The 26,997-nt window shown below is 54.0% G+C and overlaps 1 protein-coding gene across 9 annotated transcripts in view; it reads right to left on the bottom strand.

Annotated features, from left to right (window-relative positions):
- The window catches only part of PIK3C2B (phosphatidylinositol-4-phosphate 3-kinase catalytic subunit type 2 beta), a 61,340-nt gene that overhangs the window by 22,253 nt on the left and 12,090 nt on the right, over positions 1-26,997 (bottom strand). The window contains exons 2-15 of one of the 9 annotated variants that reach the window (XM_074351996.1): positions 22,309-22,453; positions 17,453-18,473; positions 14,113-14,213; positions 13,336-13,490; positions 13,004-13,124; positions 10,025-10,136; positions 9,775-9,854; positions 9,328-9,391; positions 7,812-7,958; positions 7,124-7,157; positions 6,091-6,286; positions 4,936-5,058; positions 1,345-1,512; positions 658-769 (exon numbers count right to left, since the gene is read on the bottom strand). In XM_074351996.1, coding sequence (XP_074208097.1) covers positions 658-769; positions 1,345-1,512; positions 4,936-5,058; positions 6,091-6,286; positions 7,124-7,157; positions 7,812-7,958; positions 9,328-9,391; positions 9,775-9,854; positions 10,025-10,136; positions 13,004-13,124; positions 13,336-13,490; positions 14,113-14,213; positions 17,453-18,385 — 2,346 coding nt within the window. In that variant the 5' untranslated portion in view covers positions 18,386-18,473; positions 22,309-22,453. Of the gene's footprint in view, positions 1-657; positions 770-1,344; positions 1,513-4,935; positions 5,059-6,090; positions 6,287-7,123; positions 7,158-7,811; positions 7,959-9,327; positions 9,392-9,774; positions 9,855-10,024; positions 10,137-13,003; positions 13,125-13,335; positions 13,491-14,112; positions 14,214-15,630; positions 16,201-17,452; positions 18,474-19,533; positions 19,674-22,308; positions 22,454-26,997 lie in introns of those variants that run through there. The other 8 variants (XM_074351997.1, XM_074351999.1, XM_074352001.1 and 5 more) reach the window with 8 other exon arrangements.

Below are 26,997 nucleotides of genomic sequence, written 5' to 3'. Positions count from 1 at the left end.
TAGATGTCAGGGCTCAGCTCTCAAAGAGAAATCCATCTTCCCTCATTCAACAAATGTTTATTGAGCCCTAATATGCGCCAAACATTGTTCCTGGCCTGGGCACAGAGTAGTTAACAAGACAGGTGAAAATGCCTGCCTCTCGGAGTTTCCATTCTGTATCATTCTGCATCCCCTTTGATATTCCATATTTCACACCAAAGCATCTCATGACCACAAGAAAGGGGAGCCAGAAACCGGTAACTAGACCTTGAACCTGACCTGCTCAGTCTCCTCTCCGCAGAGAATGAGACCACCCCAGAAAAGCATTGAGTGGCTGTGGGGAGGGCTTCCCCTTGGGCCCCAAGAGAGGACGGCTCAGATTAGCAGTATAAGGGTTCAATACAAGGGGCTCTGAGGAGCTGAGCCCTGGATGGAGAGGGTCTCAGACCCTGCCCTCAGGCTCCTTGAAGAAATCAGTTAACCCCCAGGAGATGGGACATAGATTCGACAGAACTTACCCCCCAGCTCCAGGTCTAAACGTACTCGCCCAGCTGCTTCAGTTACGTCGTCCCCCACCCAAGGTTCCTCACTTCCTCCTGCTGTCCCAGCCCAAACCTCAAGGGGAAAACTTGGAGCCAACTCTGGAGTGGTCCTGACGGGGGTGTGCTGGGGTCTCACCTGCAGGATGACACTATCCGGCTGATGGAAATTAGGAGCGCTCCAGCGGGCACTGGGGTTTTCCTGGGTTGCTGGCCATAAGCCCAGAAGCTTCCGGCCACAGGTCAGGACTCTGAGGAGGATAAGAGGTGGAGTGAGCCAACAGACCCAGCAGCTAAGGAGATGGCTTTCCTCCTGCTCCCCCTCCCAAAACCCTGCCTTTCCTACATGAAACCACCACCCAATTCCTGTCTCTCTTATTCTCTCCGCAGACATTGCCTTTTCCTTCTTCCAGGTCCTATGCCAGCCCACCCCCTCCAGGAAGCCTCTCTAAGCTAACCACACCCCAGTCTGGACGACCTGGTGGCTGGGATGCTTTCATGAGGTGGTGAGCTGGACCAGATGACCTGCAAGGTCCTCTCAATGACAAGATTAGATGGCATTACCCAAGCACTGTATTTCCATGCCCCTCCTCACCCATCCCGTGCCACCAGTCCTGTCCAGTAGTTCGCAGTTACATCAACTGTCCTGGTCACCAGTCCTGGTCTTGATCCCACTCCCCCAGGGCTGGGGCCCTCTGTATTCTGTCAGTGAGCCCCACCCAGCCAACCCTCCCAAGGGACCCTGGCCTGTACAGCAGCCAGGCCCCTCTCTCTATTCCCCCCTCCCTCCCGAGGCCGAGAAGATGCTGCCCTGGGGCCCACATACTGCCTGAAGTTGAAGAGCGGGGTAGTGACCCAGCCCAGCGCTTCAGGCACCCGCCGCTGCTTATTGGCCTCCGAGGAGCTCCCGGGTGGGGGGATGGGGAGAGCATGGAGAGTGACACACAGCAGCGTCTCCCGAGGCAGTCGGTTCACCTGCACGGGGAAGCAGATCCTAGAGAGGACAGGAATCCCAATCAGGAAGTGCCACCCCTGTGGCCTCAAGGGGCATGTGGCCCAGAAAGTCAAGCTGAAGCTGAGAACGCGTCCTCCTGGCATGCTCCCTGGGTAAGTCTTCCTGCAGAACCAGGACAGATCCCAAGCTGCAGGCAAAACTTCCACTGGACGCCCCCGGGAGCTCAGTCTAAGTGTTCCTGCAGCCTCTCGGTGGAGTGAGGCAAACGTCTGTTGATCTGGGGGCTACCCACGGTGACCAGAGCCATCTCAGAGTTCAGGTGACCACCTGTCCCACACTGTCAGTAATACTCCTTCCCTTATTTCAAGGTTTCTGCAGAGGGTCACCTTTTGACAGTCCTTCTCCACTGAATGATCTCTATGCCTCCCCCACCTCCTGCTGCCCAGAGCAAGCAGGAAGCAGCCACAGGTCCCTGCCGTCGGCCCCCCTCCCCCACAGCCTTCCCACCTGTCTGTCCTCTCCCGTCCCCTTCTTGCCCTAACCCACAGGGCGCAAGGGAGCTTGTCCTCACCCCGAAACATTTTCCAAGCCAAAGGGATAAAGAAAGGGGACTCCTCCAAGTCCCCGGGGGGTGAGAAAGCAAACTGGCAGGGCCCAAAGACCTGAGACACAGAAGCCCTCGCCAGCACCCAAGCCCAGACGGCCTCTCCCAGGCTCCCACGCTGAATCACACCCGGCTACTCCCTCCACGTCCAGGATAAGGAGTCCAGGGTGGGGTGAGGGGGAAGGGAGGGGAGCTGGGGAAAGCAGGGAGGACCGACAGTACCTTTAGGGGAAGCTGTCCCTGGGCCAAAGTCCATACTGTCACACCCTTCTGGCCAGCCCAGGGCCCAGCAGCTTCTACGCCAGAGGGCACAGAGGCAGGGCGGCCTCCCTCGAGGTTAGCAGTTCCATGATCAAGCAGCCTCCCTCCACCGCTGCCCCGCACTCCTCCAGGGGAACCTCCGTCTAAGTGAGGTGCTCCCTCCTTCCCGCCAGAGACTGGCAGAGCCCTGCCCTGTCCCAGCTGCCTCTACCCTGGGGGCCCACAGCTAAAATTAGGACCCCTCCAGCCGCCAGCAGACATGCCAGGCCAGGGCTTGGCTAGGGTGCAGAGCGCGGCTCCCGGGCCTATTTTGAGAGTTAGCTGATCCCCGTACTGGTGCAGAGGGGAGAGGGTCAGCTGACCCCATGGCAAAGAGGGGAGGGAGCTGGTCCTGATCCCTTTCCTTTCACCCAAGAAGAGGCTTCCAGCTCCACATCCAGAGGAAAAGGAGAGTGAAACTTTCTAACTGAAACCACAACACCTAAATCCAGCCAAGGGCCCCTTCTCCTCAGCCCTTGAGTCTATCTGGTATTCGGAAGCCTCCCCCACGGACCTTCACCTGGGGTCAGTTAGGAAAACCCGTAGGTTAGCTGTAGCCCTGAACCTCTGCCCTGCCTGAGAGACCCCTTTCCTCCCTTCTGCACCCCACTCCTCAACAGCACATCACAGGGGCTGACTCCTCCAGGCAGGGTTCCTGGGATGTGCCGGTTGCAATTCTGGTTCTGCCACTCACAACCTCTGCATCAGTGAAAAGGGGAACAGAGCTTCACTTGTGCGATGTCTGTATACCTTGTCCGTGTGCTTTCTGCTACGTGACACTGTGGCTACGGCACTGAAACCGGGCTCTACACAGAGCAGTTTCATGCACAAATATTCCCAGGCATCAGTCACTGTGTCAGTCACTTGGAACGGACAAACAGGAACTGAGAGGGCTCCCCCAGCTAAGAAAACGACAAAGATGATGAAGAAGAAAGCACGTATCACATGCTAAGTGCTATGCCAAGCACTTTACTTACAATGTCCCAACTGCTCTCAAACGACCCCACGGGGTAGGCCCTATTACCATGTCCATTTTGGGTTGAATGACCTGCCCAAGGTTGCACCTACAAGAAGGGGGATGATGTCTGCACCCAAACTGCACCCTACATTGTAGCACCTTCTCCCACCTGCCTTGGTCTTGACCATGAAGGTGCCAAGAGCTGTCCCATGGGGCATGTGGATGGGCAGCACTGAGATGACACTGTCCATAAGGCTCTATGCAGGGGACCAGCCCTTTGGAATCTGAGGTAGAGATTCAGACAGGGAGTGGAATGAGACCTACAGAGCAGGCAGGCCGAGGCAGGACATGCCAGGCTGCTTCCATACCTCCGATACTCCATGGGAAAGGGGTCTAAGGCTAACTGTGGGGTCTACCTGGGCTGGAGCACCCCTCCCTTGGCTGTGGTAGTAACTGAAGCCAGAGAATCCCAAAGGAATGGTGAAATTCAGGAGCCACTAAAGGCAGCCATCCTCTGCCTCCAAGGAGTCCCTCCTGGCCAGTGGTTGTTTAATTAAAGGACTTTATTTACATTGTTATTGCTCTAAGAATCACAGAGGTGGGAAGACAAGACAAAGGGTCTGCCAGCCCCATCGTCCATCTGTAAAAGGCCCACCCCTCCCAGGATTTCCCACAGACTCTCTGTCCACCTGTTTCGGCATCCTTGGTCTCCCAGGGGACCATCCTCAGTCTCTTTAATCTACACTCCAAATATTGAAGTTGCAGTCCTGCTCTGCACATAAGGACTCAGAGATAAGTCAGTCTGGGGAAAGGAAGCTAGCAGGAGCAAACAAGGGGTTTTCTGAGTGGAGGGAGCACAGGTCACAGGGCAGAAAACGCATGGGGCACACAAACCCCAGCCATGTCACCCTTCGAGGCACCTCTGCCTCCATTTCCTTCCTGTTTTGCTTGGCTGATGCCTAATTTCCCGACAGCAAACTGCTGTTAATAAACGGTGATTAATACTTCCCTGTGCTTGTGGTTTCATATTTCTGTTTATAACCTATTTCATTTCAGTGCCACAACCGCCTCTGAGTTAAACAAATGTACCCACTTCACAGTTTGAGAAACTGAGGCCCAGAGAGGCCAGAGGGAACCTAAGACTAGAGTCAGAGCTTGAAATAGAGCCTCATTCCTAGGGCTCCAAGCCCCTTATTCTTCCCTCCAGCCTTTCCTTCCCTACCTAGAAGGGAGAAGGCACAGCCCCCTCTCCCTCTTACGGGAACGTCAGGGAGGATGCGACTCCCTCACACTAGTTACACCTTGTAAGGGAGACAAGATCAAAACAAATTATTATTAAAACTAATGTTTAAATGGTCCTTCGTGATTTACAAAGAGCCTTTAGGGACACTTCTCATCAGAGAGGTAGAAATTAAACTTGTCCTCAGTGAAGAGTTAGGGAAGTGGAGACTCAAGAGGTAAGAACGGCTTGTTTGGTTAGGGTTATGACAGAGCCTGGTTTAATCCAGGTCTGGGCTCTTAGACTGAATCTGGGCATTCAGGAGGCGGAGAGGGTCTGCAGTGGGCACTGCAGCCGGGGTGGGGGCGGGGGAGGGCTTACTGCTGGTCCCAGATGATGAGATGGAAGAGGTATTTGGAGAAGTGAGCCCTTCGGGTCTGCAGGGGGCTGCACAGCTCCTTGCCGCCATGGCTGAGGGAGCAGGAGAGGTAGAAATCTTCATAGCTGTGAAAGAAAGGGCGCAGGTCAGGACGCTTGGCTCCCAAACCCCATCCCAGTCACCCAAGCTATGCCAAACTCCACTTCCCCTGGCAAAACTCCCCTGGACTGGTGGGACCAGAACGTGGGGTCAAGGAACAGGACACCAAACTGGATCTGCAAGTGTGCTCTGGGAAAAGCAACTCAGTGTGGATCCTTCTGCCCAGTTTCAGGTTCCATGCTGAGCCCGTGGTTTTTTTCCCTTTTTGATTGGGGACCAGCTATGCAGCCTCCGCACAGCCAGCCCCAGCCCACCGGGTGACAGTGTGCACGTGTGCGCGCATGCGCAGGTGAGAAGGGTGGGGGATGAAAAAACGACATATGCTGACATGAATGCCAACACATGGGGGTCCCTGTGGCTCGTGACAGGTGCCTGACAGAAGAGGTCAGAGAAGGCCCTGGTTTCCCAGGCTGCCTCCTTTGTTCTCCGCCAATCGCCCAGAGGAATACATTAAGTGAGGAACAAAGAGAGAAGGGGGAGGGAGGGAGAGGGAGTCTGGGAGGGGTGGAGGCGCGTGCAGCCAAAGGCCTATTCCCCCAGGCCTGGGATGCTGGGGGACCGTGAAGAGATTCTGAGGATTACTAAGTGAACTCCTCCTCCACCCACCCCTGCAGGCCTAGGGAACTGCAGACAAAGGGTCATCTCCCACCTCCCCACCTCCTCCCATTGTGCATCTGCAGGGGAGTGCAGTCACTGGCCGTGGGGCATGCACTCGGATCTGGGAAGCAGCCATCTGTCGCAGCCCATCAGCTGGCCTTGGATGGGAGGGGGCAGGGATGCCTACACAGCCTGCACGCAGAGGGAATGGCAAGATCTGACCACTGCTGGCTTTCTGTGCTCTGGGATGTCCCAGCCCACCTGTGTCTTCCTCTCAGTGGGCTCACCCCCTCAGCCACAGTACACCACAATGCCACAGATCCTAAATTTAAGACCGTGGGGTCACACGCAGACAGAAGCAGCCACCCGATGTCAAACCCGGCTTTCAGCCCAGGGCTCACCTGGTAGCCCATGTGATGGGGATGCGGTGGGTGGCATAGACTGTAAAGGCCAGAGGCCCAGAGAAATGGCAAGCCTCTTGGACCAGATCATGCTTGCGGCTCCCAGGCACTGATGTCTGGAAGTCTGCATTGAACGTGTTGCAGTACAGTTCCACCAGGTCCAAGATGGCAGCTGTCAGGGCTTCCACGACCTTCTCTGCAGAAGGAAGGCGACAGAAGGAAAAGTCGTGAGGCTTCAACAAGCCTCATCTTGTTGCCATGGCACTGGCTAGGATGGGTGTACCCTAGGACAGTAGACCCCAAATGCCCATCACCTATCTGTGATGGAATGAGGAAAAAGCAGGAGCTTGTCGTGAGCTTCTCATGAAATGATAGATATTTAATTTTAAACACTGTCCTTTTTACATATTGCTACTTTAGTGATAAATTTCCTTTCTTTTAGGAAATAGTGGGAATAATAATTATCAGTTTCTTTAAAAATGTCATTGCTTGGCAAAATAAAAGCTGACAATTCTGTGTTGGTCCCCAAAATAATACTTTTTGGTCCACGAAAGCCAAAAGACTGGGAATCACTGACCAAGAATCCCAGAGTCCGGGGCCTTTTATAGGGCAGTATTCTGCTTGAAAGACTTATGGGAGAATCCTTGTGAAAAAGTCTTTATCACCCTCTCCCCAGCCCTATTCTGAGCTGGAAACATAGGGGTTACGAGCTGCCTGGAGAGTAGCCACAACCGACCCAAGTGAGAGTTTCCCATCTGGATCCCAGGGCTGACTCTCCCCACCACGCCCACCCGCACTTACACCACCTCATCACCATCTCCCAGGGACAGCACAGGAATAACTAGTAAAAATAATGAGAAAACATTTTGTGGAAAGAAATGTGCTCTCCAGCTGTGTCCACGCCTCATATAGGAAAACACACACACACACACACACACACACACAGAAGCAGATCCTGGACCCATAAATCAAGGGGGCCTGGACAGACCAGTTTTCAGCTGCCACTCCTGGATGAAGACAGCAGTTCCCTTACCTCGGTTTTCCCTCACAGCCAAGACGGTGAGATCCTATTGGGGAAAATGGAGAGGGAAGGGAGCTTCAGCACCACGGCCTTTTCTGTCACAGCTGGAGGAAGGGCTTTTCACAGCTGTGCTCATCTGGACCAGACTGGACCGGAATTTGAGGAGCAGGGGTTCCCCAGGGAGGATGGAGTAATAGTTTGTACCAGATCCGTGTGATGGACAGTGAGCCAGACCAAGGATACAATCATCGTGTCCACCCACATGAGACACTCCAGCCCTCAGGCCGCTCCACGGCAGACCACAGCGCCTATCGGGCTGGCCGTCCCTGTCTGCACCGCACACAGCCCCCACTGGGGAGTCCCCGAGTCCCTGGCTTGGGGGGGTGGGGGGCGGGGATTTGAGTCTTGCACCCTGATGGGTATGCAAACTACGAGGCCGTGCCTCGGTGATTGTGAATAAAGCCTTTGCTGGCCTGGGCTTCCAGCAGTCAGTCCCAGAGGGCAGACCTTGGCCCACCCCCATCCTTAGGAAGAAGTGATACACTTGGTATCCATTTCCCAAGAACTCCTGTGGCTAAAGGTTCAAACATAAAAGATGGGGGTGGACAGAAGAGCCTTTTAGTAGGTGGACACCTAGTCACCCAGGGACCGGTGAACATTCCTCTCTCCTTCCCCAAGCTAGCGCTCTGGGCCCCGCTACCTTCTGGATTTTAGGCTGCATTCGGGAAGAGCAGGGGGGCAGCTGGTTGAGAGCGCTGGTGATCTCGGGGGTTTCCACAGCAGCCAGAGCGTTGCAGATGGCCTTGACGGACTGGACCACCCTGTCAGCCTTCAGCGGGAAGTCCGCCTGCGGGAAGCAGCACGGGGGGGCCGGCAGGCCAGCGCACTCAGCCTCCAGTACCCACACCCACAGTGTCGAAGGAATGGATTGGGAGGAGTGGGGGCTCATGACCCTCAGGAGTAACTAGTGGTACCCATGCTTTATTTTCAAACATCCAGCTTGGGTGAACAGTCACTCCCACTGGATGAAAGGAGCCATGCCTGGGTTCCCCAATGCTTTCAGCCATCTTCCCTGAACCTCCTCTTATTCCCAGCCTCCCACTGTCCGCTACAGTGTATTTATACCATCTGTACAAACACATGCAGGGGCTCCCCCAGAGACACCCAATTTTAATAAATCAATCCATAGGGAATAGCAAGGGGGCCAAAGAGACCATACTGAGGCCCCGCAGCCGTCTTTCTCATGCTACCATCTAGAATTTCCAGTCACAGATCTCATCTCAGCACCAGGGCCATGCCATACCCTCCGCACTTTGGCTCCTGCCCTGATTACCTAGGTAAATGCAAATCACAGACTAGCTAAACTCCAAGTTCCTTCCCAAAGCCTTCCTGGCCAGCCCCCGCCCCCACTCCCGCTGCCCATCACTCTCCGGGAGCCCTTGATTAACTCATTACCAACCTGCTCTGTCTACTAACAGCTGATGTATGCACAGCAGCCACTAACGTAGGGCCAGACTAGTGCACAAAAGGTACTCAGAGAACGCCCCTCTCATTGCAGTGGATGTTCAAGCAGAGGCTGCTAAGGAAGGGATTCTGGCAGTCAGTGGAGGGTTGCACTAGATACAAAGCTGAATTCCCCTAAAAGGACGACTACCATTTAACTGGGATCAATGAGACAGCCTGTTTGAAGATCACTGATTTTCTTCAGCTTCACAACATGAGGGGCAAATGTTTATTCTCATGGTTTTGAGGCTTAAAACTCCATGTGAATCCAAGTGAGGGGAGTCCTGGCCCTTCCCTACCCCTGGGACCCTCCACCTCCTGGTTTTCCACCTGCGACACCAGTACATCAGAGCCTCTCAGAGCAGACGTTCCCGGGTCTTGCTCACGGGAGGCGCACTCCCGTGCGTGTTCAAGTACAGAAGCTGGGGTGACAACTCTGTGTCCCTGAGCTTTGGAAATGCCCTGGTCTGGAAACAGGATCAGGGCACGGTTCCTGACCTACTTCTACAGAGGAGAACCCCCTACACACACTTGCCAGCTGCCCAACAGCTGGCAGCCTTGGTTTGCCCATGTGTGAGGTGGATGAAAAGAGTGTTCTGCTAATAGATTTTCAGTGTCTGCTCCAGACCCCTTCAGTGTTAGGTGACCCCCAAGAGCACGAGGGGAGGGGCGGGGGGTTGGGGAGCTGGGCCAGCCCCAGGATTTGTACTCACATCAGCCAACAGGAAGGCATCCACCTCATTGTGGTAAGTGTCGAACAGAAGACTCAGGGCCTGCCTGGGAAGTTGGGGACAGGAAAAAGTCATGGGAGAGGTCAGGACAGACCCAGTGTACCAGAAGAGCCATTCTCTCCCTCCCTCTCCACAGTTCAGCAGTCAGACGCTGGTTTAAAGGGGTTCCCACCCCTTCCATACGTCCCGTGAAGACTGCTGGCCAGCAAGTCTTTTCTATTTGGCCACCTTTTACCTGGAGAATGTGGCAAAGCACTAGAGGGAGGAGATGCAACATACCCTGGGGTGGGAATCCTTTCCTCTAAGACTCTTGGGCCCCATTCCCAACACCCGCAAGAACCCCTGGCCCTGGCAGAAAGGCAAGCATGTCTGCCGGGGTTCCCGCGAGGTTCCTGCTCGGGCCACATCCAAGATGGTACCCACTCTCACCTGCTGATGGTCTGTTTGACTGGCCTCTCCTGCAGATGGACGAGGTAGTTCAAGGTGGAGGGGCTCTGATCATCATTCACCTGTATAAGCACAGTATTCAGAGAGGGGTGGTGCCTTTATCTCAGCCCAGCGCTCCCACCCCACGCCCACCCAGTGTGTTCCATATCGCCCTCTGCTCACTACCTCTCCATCCCTGTGCAGTCACCTACCCCTGCCCCCCGCCACCCCCGCCACACACACACACACAAACCGTTCGGGCCAGGTCACTGCGGACAGTTTTCTGCTCCATCAGCTGTAGCCGAATGTCGATGTCAAACTTCCGACAGTACTGAATATACTCGTGGCTGCCCAGGGCATGCTTGCTGGTGGAACAGGGGGACAAGGCCATTAGCATCCTGGGGACTCAGTGGAACATGCAAGGGAAACGCATACTTTGGCCTTAGGGAGGGGGAAGCAGGGGGAAGAGGGAGGTGAAGGGGTGGTACCTGTGATGCACCCCCACCTTGGCTCCTGGGAAATACCGCGGCAGGGCTCGGGGAGAGAAACAGAGGTCCATCTAAAGAAAAGCCACCTAATGCGTTTAACCCTCGGTCTGTACAAACGTTGACTTTCCTAGGTACTTACTACCTAGACCGTTCATCACTCCAGGGTGGGAACTTCTGGAGGGAGTCGGGAACAGAGAGACTTCTCAGGGGCAGTTTAAACCCCATTCTCTTGGCTTTGGTACACAGCACACGTTGGAGCCAGGCTGTGCTCAGACTTGGGTGTGGAGCTCAGTGGGTGACACCCTCCCAACACTGTGGTCCTAAGTCTCACACCTCCACCATTACCGTTAACCAATGTGGGTATGGGGGCCAGCCAGGCCAACCCATCAAGCTACCAGGTCTGTCACCCTCAAGCCCATCAAAGCTCTGCTTCTCACCTCCCTCCGTGGGTCCTGCCTGACTGTGAATAACAGTATAAATCTCTACGGATCGCCTGCATGCCAGTTCCACTGCTCAAGGGACATGTGAGACGCCCCCTCCCCCCAACCCACCCCAAGTTTCAGAGAAGGGGGCCTAGGGAGTCCCCCAGTGATCCAGCCCCCTCCTCCCTCCCAGTCACACCTCAGTCAGAAAGGAAACCCGGGAGAAGGGCAGAGTGAGTCCCACCTGCAGGCCAGCACTGCAGGCCGGGGCCAAGTCCCAGCAGCTGGGTAACAGAAGCCGGAAAGGGACTTCCTTCCTCAGCAGAGCTGGGAATCTAGGCCAGAAATGGAGGGGAGAAGAGAGGAGCAAAGGAGAAGGCTATGTGCAGAAGCTGACAGAGGTGCCCGGGCCTGAGGCCAGTCTGGGTCCAGCTAGGGCTTAAGTGGGTTTTCCATACCCGGATGGGCCAAGCCTCTGATCTAGGCCCCAACCTGCTAAGACTGAACTGCAGCCAAAACCTGGGGGTGCGAGAGGCTGGGCCGTGGGGCGGGTCTAGGGGGAGTGCCCTGAGAGGAAGGAAGAGTGTGGCGGGGTGGGGGAGGTAGCAGGAAACCCAACCCTCCCCTGGGACTGTCTCAAGGTTCTTATCTGAGAGCAGCCTGCTTCCTGGATCCGCCACTCCCCCTCAGCATCAGCCACGCTCGCTAGGCAAAGGTAGGTAGGAAACACAGGGCCCCCATGGGAGCTGGCAGCTTTCTGGAACCCCCCCCAGAGGGTCCTTTCCACCTCCATCCAAGGCAGCTGTCTTGTGCTCAGGGGTCTGGGCTTTCCCGTTGAGTGGGAGGGGGCTCCTGGACCAAGAGTGATGGCCCCAGGCTCCCTGGGGACTTGCTTGACCTTCTCTGTGGAAGGCCCTCCTCTGTGGGCGTTCCAGTTACAGTGGGAGAGGCATGGCCCCAGGACCAACGGCCTGCTCCACCTCACCCAGAGCACCCCACCCAGGTCTCGGCGGGAAGTCAGAACCTGAACCTGACAGCTTCTCTATCACCTCCGGACTCGGGCTCAAGGACGAGGGAGCTGAAAGGGAAATGTCAGCATCCATCTGATCCAGATCCCCAGGCATTCCTCTCTGTGGACCAGTCCTTCCCTGCAAGTATGTATTGACTGCTCACTGGGTCATTCTCACATTTACCTGTCACTACATTTTACAGAAGCTGCCCCAACTAAGAAGTGGCAAGCTGGAACCCAGGTGTGTTCATGTGACCCACTACACCCCTTGCTCCCTTACAAGAGTGGCAGGCTGCCTGGGGGCTCTTTGCCAGGACACCCTGAGTCTAGGCTCCCCTTCATTCCTTTATGGGAAAGCGAGTACGCACGGCACAAATTTGTTGCCCCCTTCCTTTCTCTCACTTTTCCAGTTGAGAGCACAGAGGCCACAAAGGGCCCGCGATTCCCTAAGGTTAAAGAAACCAGCCAAGAACTGCTCCAGCCTTAGGTCAACCATCCATGCAATCAGACTGGCATGTAAGAAGAAGAGCAAGTGATGGCACTTAATCAGGGAGACACAAGCCCCTCCTTTCCCCATTCGCAAGGTCTGCCTCCTCCAAGTGGGCCAGGTTGTCGGCAGTAGGTAACTGGACGCTTGGGGAGGAAAACGGATCTCTATTTTCTTATCTGCTGCCCTCTGGCTGATTCTACAGTCAGTCAGCAGCTGTACCCTAAAGGGTAGAATCCCCCTCCCCTCCCCCCAGCACTCCAGAGCCCCGGGACAGTGGAAAGGGGACTGCAGCCTACGGCCCACATCACACTTTCCTGGGAGGCCGCTTGCTGCAGAGGGCACTGGATGGAGAGGAGCTGGAGGCGAACCTTTGGTGAGGAGCGTAACCAGCTGCACATGCGGGGGGGGGGGGGGGCTAGGCGGCAGGGGGAGGGGAGAGCAACTGTGATTTTTAAACCCTAGGTTCCCCAGGGTGCTTCCTCCCAGTCCTCCTTCAGCCCCTGGCCCCCATACATACATCTCTCCATATGCAGAAGTCTGCAAGCAGATATGACCTAGTCTTTGCCTAATCCCAGCTCCAAGCTCTTTCCACAGCGGACTTGGCTCACGAAGCCAGCCAACCCCGCTGGAAGACAGAGCTCCTGGGGAAAGTGCGACGTGGCTGAGAGTGTGCCCAGAAAGCACGAGCCCTGACTGTGGGGCTGGGAAGGAGCTGCCAGCCCCAAGCCTCGAGCCCAGCACCCTGCTGTGAAGCCCCTCACAATCCTACCACCAGGGAGGCAGGTGCCGCTCCCACCCCGCCTGTCCCCACCAGGCAACTCACTTCTGCAGGAACTCTTCCAGCCCACAGGGCTTCAGCACAAAGTCACCCACATCTACATCCCTCAGTTCATCGTGGGTGTAGCACAAGGTCTGGTAGATGAGCAAGTCTACAGTGGAGGAACCTGTAAGGGGTGAGGTAGGGGGAGCAATGATGGGGGGCACTGGGGCAGACGGGGGTCGTCCTGATCCCTGACCCCTGGCTAGACATTCTCCAGCACCATCACCAGGCCAACACACAGTCTGCATGGAGTTGGGAATCAAAGCCAAAGGACGCTACACAGTCATCCCGGCCGCACCTCAAGGGATGCTCGCCCCGCCTCCCCACTAACTTACAGTTGCAGGTAAAAGTGAGTGGCTCCCGCAGGCTGTCACACAACACGGTCACCTTCAGGTTAACCTCATCCCCTAGGTGCTCCGGGCTCGGGGTGACAGCACTCCAGACATAGCCTGTGAGGGAGTAGTCTTGGATGTCAGAGCCAGATCGAAGGCTGTGCAGGAAGAGAGTGAGAAGGACCCTCGCTGTGCCTCCCGAAGAGAGCAGTCAAGAAGAGGCCTGCCGGGACCCTCCCACCCTGAGGCCTGAGGCCCCTTCTGTCCCCACCCATCCCGGAGGCCCTCCAGGTCTTCAGGCCAGGATGGAGGCACTGGGGAAGCAGCTCTGGGAAACCATGGTCTAGACACATTCGTTGCAAAAATTTTCCTAAGCTGAGTTGAACATTAGGGTTAGTTCTATAATGACACAGCTTTCCATAATAAGTTCCATGGAAAAGTTTTCTGAACCCACTTCCTTTCTCTTTTCACTTCAGATAAAATAACACGCTTATCTCCAACTGGGGTGCATTTGTTCCTAAGGGCAACTGAGCTGGAAAAGATTGGAATCATTTGACTTTTAGATGGAGGTTTCATGAAATTTTGTCCAAAATGTGAAACTTCTTAAGATTCCAACAAGCCTGCAAATACCTGTTGTAGGAAGCATTCCATAGTTTTGAACTGAGGTTTATTCAATCTGGCTCTTCTTCCTCCCAGAAAGTTCTGAATGGGGTTGGGGGGGTGACTGTCCTCCCCACCGCCCCCAACTCTCCCCAACCCTCCGATTCTTTTAACTCTTACATATCCAGCATGTGGCAAAATGCAGCAACTTCCTCATCTCTCTCCTCTGAGACCTCAAACAGCTCATGGCCATTGGTGACGGCGTGGGGCCGGGAGCCCACCTTTAAGAGAAGAGTAGTTGACTCAGCGCCTCTCCCCTCATGCCAGCCCCTCCCCATAGGCTGCTCCTGATCTAAACTCTTTAACTCTAGGTGTCAAGGCTTTCTAGTGAAAGGCGCACAAGAAAATAGGGGAAATTCAGGATTATCTATCCTCCTAAGAGACCAAGAACCAAGCTGAAAAGAGGACTTCAAGCCTTGGCTAAGTCTGGAAGCCTGGGTGGGATGGACATGAGTGTGGCCCAACCTCCTTCCCGAGGGGCCAATGTCTAATATGCTCAAGGCTGCCGGTCAGGCAGTGCCCGGCTCACTGGGCTGCAGGCAAGACTTCCTGGGGTATGTTCCCAGAGGCATGGCAGGGAGCTGAGCAGACAGCTATTTTTTCCCCATCCCACCAGAGGCCAGAGCAAGTGGACTGTCCAAGCAGTCCCCAGGGAAGCTGGGCCCTGAGCAAAGTTTCAACATCCACAGCCGGCCACAGGGACCCAGCACGGAGAGGGGCTGAAAGTCCATAGATGGAGGTGATGACTCAGATACACGTCCCTTCCCGGGCAATGCTATTTGAGGAAGAAAGTGTCAAAGCAGCTTTCCGGGTAGGAAAAGAACCTGATAGAAGGCTTAGCTCCTCCTGGCTCTCGAGTCTTGTGGTCCTGAACAGCTGGAATGTCAGGCAGCCTGCCTGAGCCCCACTCCCTGTCCGAGCACATGTGTGTGGTGGTGGGGATTCTCTCAAAGCAGACCTCAAACTGTCTCCCACCCCACAGCTGCTCTCAGTCACCCTTGAGGAGTTCTAAAGCAGCCCTCGAACAAGGCCTGCAGTGCAGCCCCAGGGAGGAGGAAGTGGAGGGGGAGCTGGTGCCTGACGGGCCTGCTTAGAGCCGCCAGGGGAGGCCACCCCAAGGGAATGAAGCGACATCTCGGATGGAGTGCTGGCCTGCATCCGGTAAAGCGGCCACTTCCGGGGTCTGCACACACACGCACCGCCTCACCTCTCAGCCTGCCCCGGGCTCTCCTGCCATCCTCCCCGCCCCCCCACCGGGGGCAGATGGCAACAGCTGAGCTCCTCATTTGAATATCCAGATTGTTTCCTCTGAGTGACCCCCTCTGATTGGCCTTGCTCCCCTGGGTGAGCACAGAGGGGGTGCAGAGAGGGGAGGGCAGCGTGGGGCCAGTTGGCATGTGAGGCCCTGGCTCTGCCAAGTTCGTGCCTGTGTCCCAGTCAAAACAATAGTACCACTGTCAGCAACTAACCCACAAAAGTGAGAGCGATAGGGAAAGAGACAGAGACAGAGAGACAGACAGAGAGACAGAGAGAGGAGGGGAAGGCAAGGGGCGTGGAGAAGAGAGTGGAGACTGAGGGCCATTTTCATGCTCTTTCAGTGCCACTCACTGGCTCCATAAGAAAACAAAAGCCACTTACGTTCACCCTGCTGGCAGGCCCTGGTGGCATCGCCCGATGCTGGTGGGGGGAGTCTGCCGGGTAGAGGCTGGCAGTGGGGGTACCAGGCTGGCATTTGGAGCCAACCATTTCCAGAGCTGGCTCTGCAGGCCGGGGACAAGGAGGCACCCTCCCGCTGGAAGCCCGGCGACGGCGGGGCGGTGGTACAGGCCGAGGGACTGAGGGGTACCCCCTCCTGGTGGGATGAGCCCCTGCACTGAGCTGGGATGGGGAAGACCAAGGCCGCATTTTCCCCTAAGAACTGGCCAGGGCTTTTTGCTTTGCCCCAGATTCTTCAAGGAGACTCTGGACCAAGCTCCCTCCCAGAACTCTGATAACACACAGGGGATGGGGGAAGGAAGGGGGCAGGGAGCAGGAGTGGGAGGCACAGGGGTGACCACCTACCAGGGTGGCCTGATTCGGTAGGGTGGCGAGCAGGCCCAGCTGTGCGGAACAGGAATCTCCCAGTCCCTATAAATAGCGAGATCAGCCCCACCTCTCCGAGAAGGGCCTTTAAAAGGCCCTGTGCTCTAGAGCTGTGACTTATCCATGGAGCTGCCTCTGCTTTGGGAGACTCTCAGCAGAAGCACAGGAAGAAAGGACCACGTGGTTTTTCCAGAGTTGTGAAGGATCCCAACTGCTGGGACACAAGGTGGGAAAGCCCCAGCGTCCCTCAGACAATGGATAAGGAGGAAACAGGGATGGAATGAGGAGGATCGCTGTCAGGACAGAAGTCATCCACTGTGGGGGGTGCCTCTCGACTCCAGGGCCCAAAGGTTAAACACAAAGCAGGCTTCAGGTCCCACCTATGGAGGTGCTGCTGGCTCTTTTTAAACCAGAAAAAGATCAGGCCTGTCCTGGAGCCCACCCCACACTTCTATGTAGAGATTTTGCTATTTTATACTATCTCCTGATAAGAGTAATTAATGTCATATTGCATATTTTTTCCTAAATATTTTCACTGTGAAAGGAGATGGATGATGGTAATGGTTACACAACTACGTGACTGTATTTAATGCCACTGAACAGAATACTTAAAATCGGTTAAGACAGTAAATTGTATAGTACGTATATTTTATCACAGTAAAAGAAAGAGAAAGAGATGGAGGGAGGGGGTGGGGGAGAGAAACAGACAGTGACAGAGAGAGAGAGAGTCAGAGAAGGGGTGAGGAGAGACCGATAGAAGAAGGGAGACAGAGAGAGCCAGAGAGGAAGAAAGAGAGAGACAGAAGGAGGGAGAAGAGAGACGGAGGAGGACAATCGAGCTTTGGGAGGAGAGGGACCCGGGCTGTGTGCTGTGGACCGTTAGGCGGGGTTGCTGAGGGGTCTGACCCGGGGTCTGGGGACTCAGCGAGCACTAAACAGTTAATGCCATGATTAGGCCCCATCACCAGGCAGCATTTTTGGCAGAGCAGAAAGTCAAAGAGCAGAAGCAACTCACTCCAGAGCACAAAGCCACTGGGCATAGAGTCACCAAGGCACCCAATCGCCTCACCCCAGCTCATCGTTACATCGTGCAGTGGACGCACACTGGGACCTGGGGTTCCAGGATGCCTGCCCCCAGAAGAGCCATCTGGCCAAGATACACAAAACTTGGCTGGAAAAGGAGCCACATCACTACTGGTACCCCTCTGCCTCTCCCGCATCAGGGCCCGGGGGCCCAGGGTCAGAGGCAGAGGGCAGGAAAGGCCCAAAGGGGTGAGTGTGGGGCGGATGTGGATGTGGAACAGCAAGCAGGAGGAGGGGCTGTTCTTTGTTTCTAAGTGACATGGGGAAAGGGGACAGAGAAACACAAGGTCCTCACCGGAGCGGCAGAAATCCGGCGGTTCTTGCCATGTGTTGAGTTTTTTCGGTTGGCATAGCGGGAGGTGTAGGTGCGGGGGGGCACCTGGGGGGGCATGGTCTTGCTCCGGGCCACGGGTTTTCCAGGGGTGTCCTTGCTGAAGTCCAGCGGTGCCCGGCCCTCCTTCCAGCCCCTGGTGGCATCCCGCAACATCTCTGCATCATAGGTTGACTTCAAGTTGAGCCGTGTAATGGCATCATTGATACCGTCGTAGTCCACAGAGCCCAGGAGGCGCCCCGGACCCCCACCTCTTGGCTCCTCCTCCTCTTCTAGGATCTCTTGCCCTAGCAATTTGCCTGGAGGTTGTTCGGCCAAAGAAAAAGTGTTGATGTCATTGGGCTGGGAGATCTTGGAGGGTGAGGGAGACCCCTTTCTGGGAGGCAGGGGAGGAGTGTTCCAGATAGAGACTCGAGGAGGCAGAGGAGGTGGGGACAGTTTCTTGGAAGAATCATCTGTGTCCCCGGGTCCTGAGGACAAAGAGAGTCCCTCATCTGAACCATCAAAAATGTAGAGATAGTCTCCAGCCAGGGTGCCTTTGGGCCAGGGATCTGGGCCAGGCTGCGAGCCCTGGGAGGTAGAGTGGTTGGGCAGCCCTTCCTGTGGGGAGAGTGAGTTGTAATTGAGGGTAGGATCAGAGCCAGAAAGACCGCGCAAGAGTGTGAGGTCCTTCCGCCTTCCCGCTGGCTTGCTGTAGAAGTCTAGGACGGGCTCGTCCCAGCTGATGAGAGAGGGGTCTGTGTTCTGCTTGGCTCTGCTTTCCTCCTTGTCGTGCCGAAGCCGGGACAGAGCGTCATACTCCATCTGCAGGGCCTCGGCCATGGCCAGCTCCTTGCGGCTGATGCCCACCAACTCCAGTGACTTCCAGTGCTCCCCATTGCCCTGAGTCGAAGACATGGTGAGGATGGGGGACACAGGAGACAAGGAAGTCTTCTACTTCCTGGCAATGTCAGGTCTGCAGGGTTGTGGCATGGTGTCTGGGCACCTGCAGGTGAGGGATAAAGATATCAATCATTCAGCCACAAAAAGAGATGTGTGAATAATCTGACTGGGTTATATCATCTGGGCCACTGCCTGTTTCTTGAGTGCCTACTACAGATGGAAAGAAACTGAAAGATGGAGGAAAAAAGACACCAAGACAACTTTATTTATCTATCACATCCATCCACCCTTCCATTCATCTATATATGTTTCTGTCTCTGGTCCCTAACTCCATCCTCACCTTGCTCACAGGTACATTGAGGAAAGAAGGAGTCATTTTGTGTCAGCTAAGAGGAAAAGATGGAGACAGGCTCTTCAGTCAATTTAAAGAGGACACACTGCTGGTGGGGAATGTGAAACAGTACAACCACTTTGGAAAACAGCTTCTCGGAAAGGTAAACATCCACTCCATATGAGTCAGCTATCTCACTCCTGGTTCCTTACCCAAGAAAAATGAAAGTATATATCCACACACAGACTTGCGCATGAATGTTCATGGCAGCCTAATTTGAATACCGAAAAAGGGAAACCACCCAAATGTCCATCAGCAGGTGAATGGATTTAAGAAATGTGATATGTCCACACAATTTAATACTCCTCAGCAACAAAAAGGAAAGAATTGCTGATAACATGTAATAGCATGGATGAATCGCAAGATAACTAGGCTGAGGAAGAGAAGCCAGACAAAAGAGTATGAGAGTGTAGGATTCCATTTATATAAAATTCTGGAAAATGAAAACTAATCTACAGTGACAGAAAGCAGGTCAGTGGCTATCTGAGAAGGGGTGGAAAGAGGGATGGGTTACAGAGGAGAATAAAGAAACTTGGGGATGATAAAAATGTTCACCATCTTGATTGAGGTTAACAGTTTCACGGGTACATACTTACATCAACACTTAAATCGCATACTTTAAATATGTACAATTTATTGCATGTCAGTTTTACCTCAGTAAAGCTGAAAATGAAAAGCACAATGAGGTCCTATGAAACAGACCTTACAAGTACTCAGAATGCACTAAGGTCCTCCCAAAATAAACCAGTATGATCAATAAAACAAGACTTGCCAACAGGTGAGGCCTGGGGGTCTTGGCCCTCAGAAGCAAGGCAGGACCCCAGGCCAGGTGCATCTGGCCGCAAGCAGCCCCCTTCATTGACTCCAGTGTTGATATCCTTTTCCTTTAGGACCCCTGTCAAAAGGCAGTGAGGGCATGGTTGTAATGACCATGTTAGCCTGGCCCGGTGGTTCTCAACCCTGGCTGCATATTAGAAATGCTGGGGGCTGGGGGTGAGGGGGTGAGGGAGGGTGGAGTGTGTGTTTAGTATGCACGAGGTCCTGAGTTCAATCCCCAGTACCTCCATTAAAAAAAAAGAAGCATTTGGGGAACTTCTGAAAAGTACTGATGAGATTACTGGTACTCTCAAGAGATTCTGATTTAATTGGTCTGCGGTAGGGCAGTGGTATTTTTAAAAACTCCCTGGAAAATTAGTCTGTAGCAGAAGCTGAGAACCATGGACGTGTGTGTGTGTGTGTGTGTGCATGTGCGCGTGCGTGTGATTCAGATTAGGTTGGGGTGGGCAGGACAGTGTGAAGCAGACACTTCTGACCCTTTGCACTGGCTGCCGGTAAGTTCAGGATTTCCTAAAATTATCAACAAGTCTTCATTTTGCTGTACTGCTTTACCCAGCAGGTAACAAACATACGAAGCACATCCTTCCTTATGATGAGAAAATTGAAAACATCAATAGGAAAAAAGTTTAGATCGATTCGTGTGTGGCAAGTTCCATCAGACTCCAAACGAGTTCGGAGAACAGCATCCCCTCCCTTGAGGTGCCCTCCCGGGGCCCTGGTACATCCGTCAGGTTCAGGCTGGCTCAGTGAGTCCCAGGAGGTATTTTCCCAAAACCAGAAGAGCCCAAGCCCAGCTTCAGGGCACACAAAGTGGGTCTCTGCTGACTGCTCTGCCTGTTGAGTTTCTCCACCTTCCAACAGCTCCTTACCGATTACTTTTTATCCACAGATAGTAAGAAGGAATCTTGCTACTTGAACTTTAAAGGAATCAGATGAACAGATGGAGATACTCAGAACTTGGCCACCCACAGATGGGAAACTGGGCCCAGGAAAAGGAGGGCCTAGTGCTTCAGATGGGAGATGCTAGATAAACGTTCAAAGTTAGACTGAGCTTAAGCCTTTTAATCCAGCGAAGGACTGTGGATTTTCAGCCCTGAGCTGGGACAAGCAGAGTAGTAAGACTGGCCTTAGCCAGGCACCACTGTGAAGAGAAAAACTGAGGCCATAGGAAATGATCTTTCTCAACGTCCTGCCTCTCTTCCCCGTTGACAAATCCACCCTTGCATTCAGCCTCCTTTTCTTCCTTTTGGTCTCAGGGGAAGCAGGCTCCCGCCTCGTGCTGAGGGACAACCCTCCTGTGCTCCTGCCCCCATCCACGGGGTCTCCTCCAGGATAACGCTCCACGAATTTCCCTTCCCTTTCCTGTATCTTCACCTCCCTCCTTAACTGGGCCTCTCTCTTTAGCACATAAACATGTCCAAGCTTCTTCTAGCCTTAAAAAGAAAAAGAAGAGGAAAAAAAAAAAACCTACACCCTAAGCACCTTCTCTTTACTTCGTCCTCCAACGAATACCCTCCCCGTGCTTCCTCCCCTTCCCAGCCACACTTCACAAGAGCCGAAGACACGCTGTTTCTCGACAGTGTCTTATTTATTCTTCAGCTCACCACAGTCTGGCTTCTGCCCCCAACATTCCGCTAAAACGCTCCAGCAACAACGCCCAGGCGACCCAACTCCACAGACATTTCTATCTGCCCGGACACTGCTGCTGCATTTGGCTCTCAGACCATTCCCTTTCTCCTTACATCCTCTACCCCTGGCTCCCATGGCTTCTGGGACACTACTTTTTCTTGCTCTCCACCTCCATCTTTGTCCCTCTTGTGTCCACCCCTGAAATGCTGGCGCTGGCTCAGGATTCCATTCTCAGCCTCCGTTAACATGACACCCCCAGCTTGGGCAGTCTCATTTCTTCTGGTCTCCCACTCATGCCCCACGCATGTTGATGGTTCCAAATGTCTCTCCGCTCCAGTTTACATGCCCACCCTTCAAACCCCAAATGTCCAGAACTGAACTAGCACCTTCTTATTTCCTTCCCACCACCTCCTCCTCCTTCCTGGCCCCCCACCTCGGTGAGTGGCACCACCCAAGCTAGGAATCCCTACCGTCTTCCTGGATCCCATATCCAATCAAGGCCTGCCCACTCTTCCCCATAATGCTCCCCAAATCTAGTCCTCCCCTCCACCCTAACTACTGCTGCCCTAATTAAACCCGTATCTTCTCCCACCCGGGCTATCACAATAGCCTTCTAACAGTTCCTTCTCCTACTGATCTTTCCCTCTGTAAAGCTTGCTCCCCAGAGCAGCCAGAGGGCTCTTTGTAAAGGGTAAATCTGATAAGCTCACTCTCTGCTTAAACCCCTCCAAAGGCTCTCTACCTGATTCCTTTACAAGGTCTTTATCATCAGCCCTCATCTTCCTCTCATCTCCAGTACATTCATTCCCATGTACTTTGTACCTCTGCGATCTTGTTCAGTATCTTCCTGCTCCCGGGTCGCCCTTCCCAACTGCCGAGTGCTCTTTGCCTGTGTGCCTCCAACTTCTCAAACTGTGCTGAGACATCAGGTTCTTCGGGAAGGGTTCTCTGAACCCCCAGCTGGGACTAAGGTCCCCATCTTTATGCTCCCAATAGCAATCTTCAAATATCGTCTTAAAATCTTTCATTCAAAATTATTAAGTGTGGACCTGCCACGAAGCTCCTCAAGTTCCCAAATCACCTGTTTTCCACTGAACTTGAACCAGGATACGAGGGCAGAGCTTTCTGATGGTGAGAATTTTCAGGCGTGGAGGTGGGTCGTCTGGATGCAGGTGGTGTCCTTCCCTGGGGATCCTGCAAAGGTAGGACTGGGCTAGGTTTAGCACCTGTAAAGGCAGGTGGGCAGATAGACAAGACCACCAAATGGTGGGGAGGGGTGTAGATCAGTGATTGAGCATATGCTTAATATGCACGAGGTCCTGTGTTCAATCTCTGGTAACTCCATTAAAAAAAAAAAAAAAAAAAAAGACCACCACACAAAGTGCCTTCCAGCCCTGGGATTCCTCGGTTCTGACTTACTGATTCCCTCCAGTCAAAATTCGCAGAGAATGCCACAGAATGCCACAGTTATCCCTGGGAGCAAAGAGAAGGAAGGCCCAGCTCCTGAGGCCCTTCCCAGCCTGGAATTCACAGGAGGAAAGCTGAGCCACCCCTCTCTAACCACTGTCCCCCAGCTCCCGGCCAGGGTGCCACCCCACTGCCTGTCAGGCATGCAGAGGAGGCGTGGCCGGCTGACAGATCATGAGCCCGGGCCGTGCTGGCAGCTGCGCCTCCCAGAAGGTTCAGTGTTCTGCTCAATTATGCCGCACGATGCGTGCTGAGGAGGTAGGACAGACAATATCCCCTACAGGACCAGGACCAGAGAGCCACCCCCTAAGGTGGAGTGAAGGTTCAGAGCAGCAGCCAGGCACAGGGCCAATCCAGAGAGGCTAAGAGGAAGGCGGGAGCTACCAGTCCCAACCACCTGCAGCTAACGGGCACTGGCTTCCCCTAAGAACTCAAGCCCTGAATTTCATCTTCCAGAAGGGGTGGGGAGACACAAAGTATTTTAGGAATCAGAGTCTCATGTTTCTTGCCTCCCCCATTCTCTTCCCCAATTCAGTTCCCTCCCTGCCAGTCTCTGCTGGGTTGACAAGTTAGAAACTGCTCTGTTCCCTTAGTCTGCAAGGGCTACTAGGGATTCTGTTTAAAAAAAAAAAAAAAAGCAAATATCCAGGTCGGTCCCAGGAAAGAGTTCGGTGGTTGAGGGCCTGGGTCTTGGCTATTCCATACCCCACGCAGGAAGAGAAGGCTGGGGCCAGGACCGCGGCGTCGTACAACTCCATGGAGCACCCACACACTTCACTCCGTGAATGACATCCTCTAGCACAACAAAGAGAACCACATGTATGGCGCCCCCTGGAATTGTGCGCCTTGGTGGCCCTATGTTCTCTTCTAGCATCCACCTCTTAGATGGTAGATGGAAACGGGCTGAAAGGTCACTGCATGCACCACCTGCATGTGCTAATTGTTAATATTTCCCCACATCTGAGCATGCTCTGTCTTTCTCTGCTTAACCATTAAAAAGATGCAAACACATCACCTCTAAATACTTCAGCCTGAATCTCTAAAGAACTAGGACATTCTCCTGTGTAAACACAATGCCTTTAACACACCCACAAAATTTAACGTTGACACAGTAATATTCAAATGTTTGCCATTGTCATCTGGGAAGTTTTTCAAACATATAATTCCTGGCCTCTCTCTTGGAGGGTCCGATTTAGTGGAGTGGGTCCCTGGACTTTGAACGTTTCAAAGCCCCTCAGGCAATTCAGATGTGCAGCCAGGTTTGACACCACAGACTAGAACTGTTGGAACTCCCAGGAAGATGAGAGGGAACTGGGGACAGGGACCCCAAAGAGTACCAGGCAGTCAGCTGGTGAAGGAAGAGGGCGTGCTTCTGGGGAGCAGATCAGTGCCAGGGTCTAAGCGGCACCAGGCACCAAACTCAGTCCACACAGCGGCCAACAGATGACTAGAGGTCAGTGGGGGAGGAAATGGGGTCAGGGCAGAGCCACACAATGGTTTAAAGTCAAAGGAGAGGGCACTCCCTCCAGTGAGCAGGCTCTGTGCAGTCCCAGTGCCAGAAAGGGAGGGGTCCCTGGGACCAGCAATGACACCAGCTGTAGGTGGAGAGGGCTTCCTGTCGTCTTGCTGGAGGGCACCGTATCAGAGCTGCTCTACTTGGGACAGACAGACTAATGGGTCTGGGTCATCTCCCTACATCCTGAGCCCCAGAGCTGGATTCTAGTGGGCAATGAGCACAAGCTATGTGCCAGGTGCCATGCTAGACTCAGAAGTATTCAGAAGACCATGGCACAATTCCAGGGAGTATGGTCTAGCAAAAGTGACAGCCGTGGCCATAAATAATTCAGTCCCCACTTTGGGGCACAAAACGGGAAACCCTGCACGTCTTGGCCCATCTTCACTGCGCAGGGAAAATGGAGAGCTATTAAGAAAGGTGGTAAAAAAATATGGAGGGTCTCAAGCCCCCAGCCTTCTAGATTTTACTAAGGGAAGATGACTCAGTTCTAGGACTGCTCTAGGAAGGGACCTTCAGTACCTCCTTCAGGACAGAATGGGTCAAGGGGTTGGAGGCCACAAGGACTTAATCCCTTTGGTTTCCAGAGTCTTCTCTTCAGAGAGGACCCTTCCCCCATCCACGTCCAACATCCACAATTACCCAGACCCCAAATCCCACTGGCCTTGCAGCCAGGGACCCATCCCGCACCCCTCACTGCACCCCCCGCTGCCCTGCTCCACCTCTCCCCCTGCACAGCCCCAGCTCCAGCAGGGACGTCTGCGTGCCCTGGGCCAGGAATCTGACTCCTCCAGTGAAAGCTATAACAAGAAGTCAAGTAGGTCAGCTCCCTGCCTCACACAGATGTGCACCTGATCCCTGCTTCCGTACTGAAAACCTACAGGTCTCACACAGCTCTGAGAGCTTCTCTGATGTCAGGCCCATTGCTAAGTCACACGCGCCAACAGAGCCTTTCTCTTACTTAACCTGCGTCCCCTCTGTGTGGCTCTCACTTAGTTCCACATGTGGGGAGACTCAAAATAACTGCTCGCATTTTCTTCCCAGTCATACAGCCCCTCTCTAGCATCCTCTTGGCCAAATTAAAACTGCCCCATGTGGTTCGGTCTTTGCTACTGGAACTTTCTTTCCATCTCTCTCTTTCCTGGGCCTACCCCGGACTCTCCACCAATTTAAAGCTAAAGTGGACACAAGAGTTAACAGAGAGCTCTTTGGGTCCTAAGAGAGCAGAGAGACAGGTACCAGGAGTCTGTGACACACTTACACCAGTCGAGTTTGCATTTACAGTCTTGAGTCCCCTGTCCTGGCTCAGAAACCTTCCGTGCAGCTGACTCTGTCTGCATGTGTGCACACACGTGCATGCACATGCATGTGCGCGCGCACACACACACACACACAGAATCCCTGGAGATCACACCTCCTAGCACACACCCTGCAGATTTGGGATCTGAGTACAAAGAGAGTCAGAAATGGAAGAGATGAGGCAGCTCATGGCTCTCAAAACTTTCCTTCCTAGAGCTGACCATTTAGATGGGAGGGCCCAGGACCAGGAGCTGGCAATCAGCTGAATGGAACCTTTGGCAAGAAGGAAAGAAAGGTCTTGGCAGTGTGTGGATTTCTAACCCAGGAATCATCCCAGAAGCCAGAGCAGCCACATCTCCCTTGTCTGGTCCATACTTCCTGCTCTCTCCTCCCCTGCCCCCAGCCACCGCAGCCCCAAGGGCCAGCCCTTCTGGTTGAGATCAGCCAGGTTCCCTCCAAGGACCGCGGTGGCTAAGAATGACTTTTTCAGCTTCCTTGGCCTCCAGAGAAAGGCAGCGGGATGGGGTGGCGGAGGATGAGAGGCGTTCCCAGGATGGCCTTCGCTTAGTAATCTTGGCCTCCAGTTGACAGGACTCCTGAGGAAACTTCTTCACAGATAAATTTCACACCAGCCCACCCACATGAGAAAAACCACCCAACGTTTCCAAGCAGTAACATCCAGGAAACCTCAGCCTCTCTGAAGGTACCGTAGACCCCAAGAAGTATAGAGGCAGCCCCTCTGGGAGGAGGAAGTGAGTGGAGTCGGCGATGGGGACACAGCAGCCCTCTCTAGCCCTCGCTTTCCACATCTGTTCTGCTCTGTCCTCATTGTTGCTTCACGGTGCCATTTGCTTCCTGTAAACCAAGGGCTCCTGCAGCACCCAGACTGTTGCCTCTGTCACCCCCGGCTGAACCTCCAGCCCAGCTTCCCCAGCTCATGCCCCTGGGAATCCGGTTCTCCAGGATTCCTGTGTGGGCTGGGAAAACTCCCTGGAGGAGGCCAGCCCATTAAGCAGAGCCCAGAAAGCAGGTCACAGCTGTTCCCATCCAGCCGAGGCACCAAAGCGAGGACACAACATGCCAACAAGGCTCTGCTCTGCCTGGAGGGCTCACAGGGGGAGGAGGTGAGAGGCAGTGCGGCCCCGCCTCACGGCTCTGGTCCAGACTCCTCGTCTGAACACGCTGGGCGGGGCTCACCCATCAGAGTCTGCAAGGAGTAGGAGGCAGCATTGAGGAGTGGAGGGTGCAGCTCAGTGGCAGAATGCCTGCTGAGCCTGCACAGGGACCTGGGTTCAATCCCTGGTCTCTCCATTAAAATAAATAATAAATAAACCTAATTACCTCTCCCCCCAAAAAAGGAGGCAGTGTTGAGGAACACTTCGAAGTATGGCCCAACCCCAAGGCAAGTGGACGGGGATCTCAGGGTAACTACAGAGGCATCAAACTAACCAGTCTACTGAATAATGCCAGTGAGACTGTATCCCAAAAGAA

The sequence above is a fragment of the Camelus bactrianus genome, chromosome 23 (genome assembly GCF_048773025.1).
Source record: "Camelus bactrianus isolate YW-2024 breed Bactrian camel chromosome 23, ASM4877302v1, whole genome shotgun sequence".
In the NCBI taxonomy this organism is placed as follows: domain Eukaryota; kingdom Metazoa; phylum Chordata; class Mammalia; order Artiodactyla; family Camelidae; genus Camelus; species Camelus bactrianus.
Note: the sequence above shows the minus strand (reverse complement) of the source record. Positions and strands in the feature narration are given on the sequence as shown.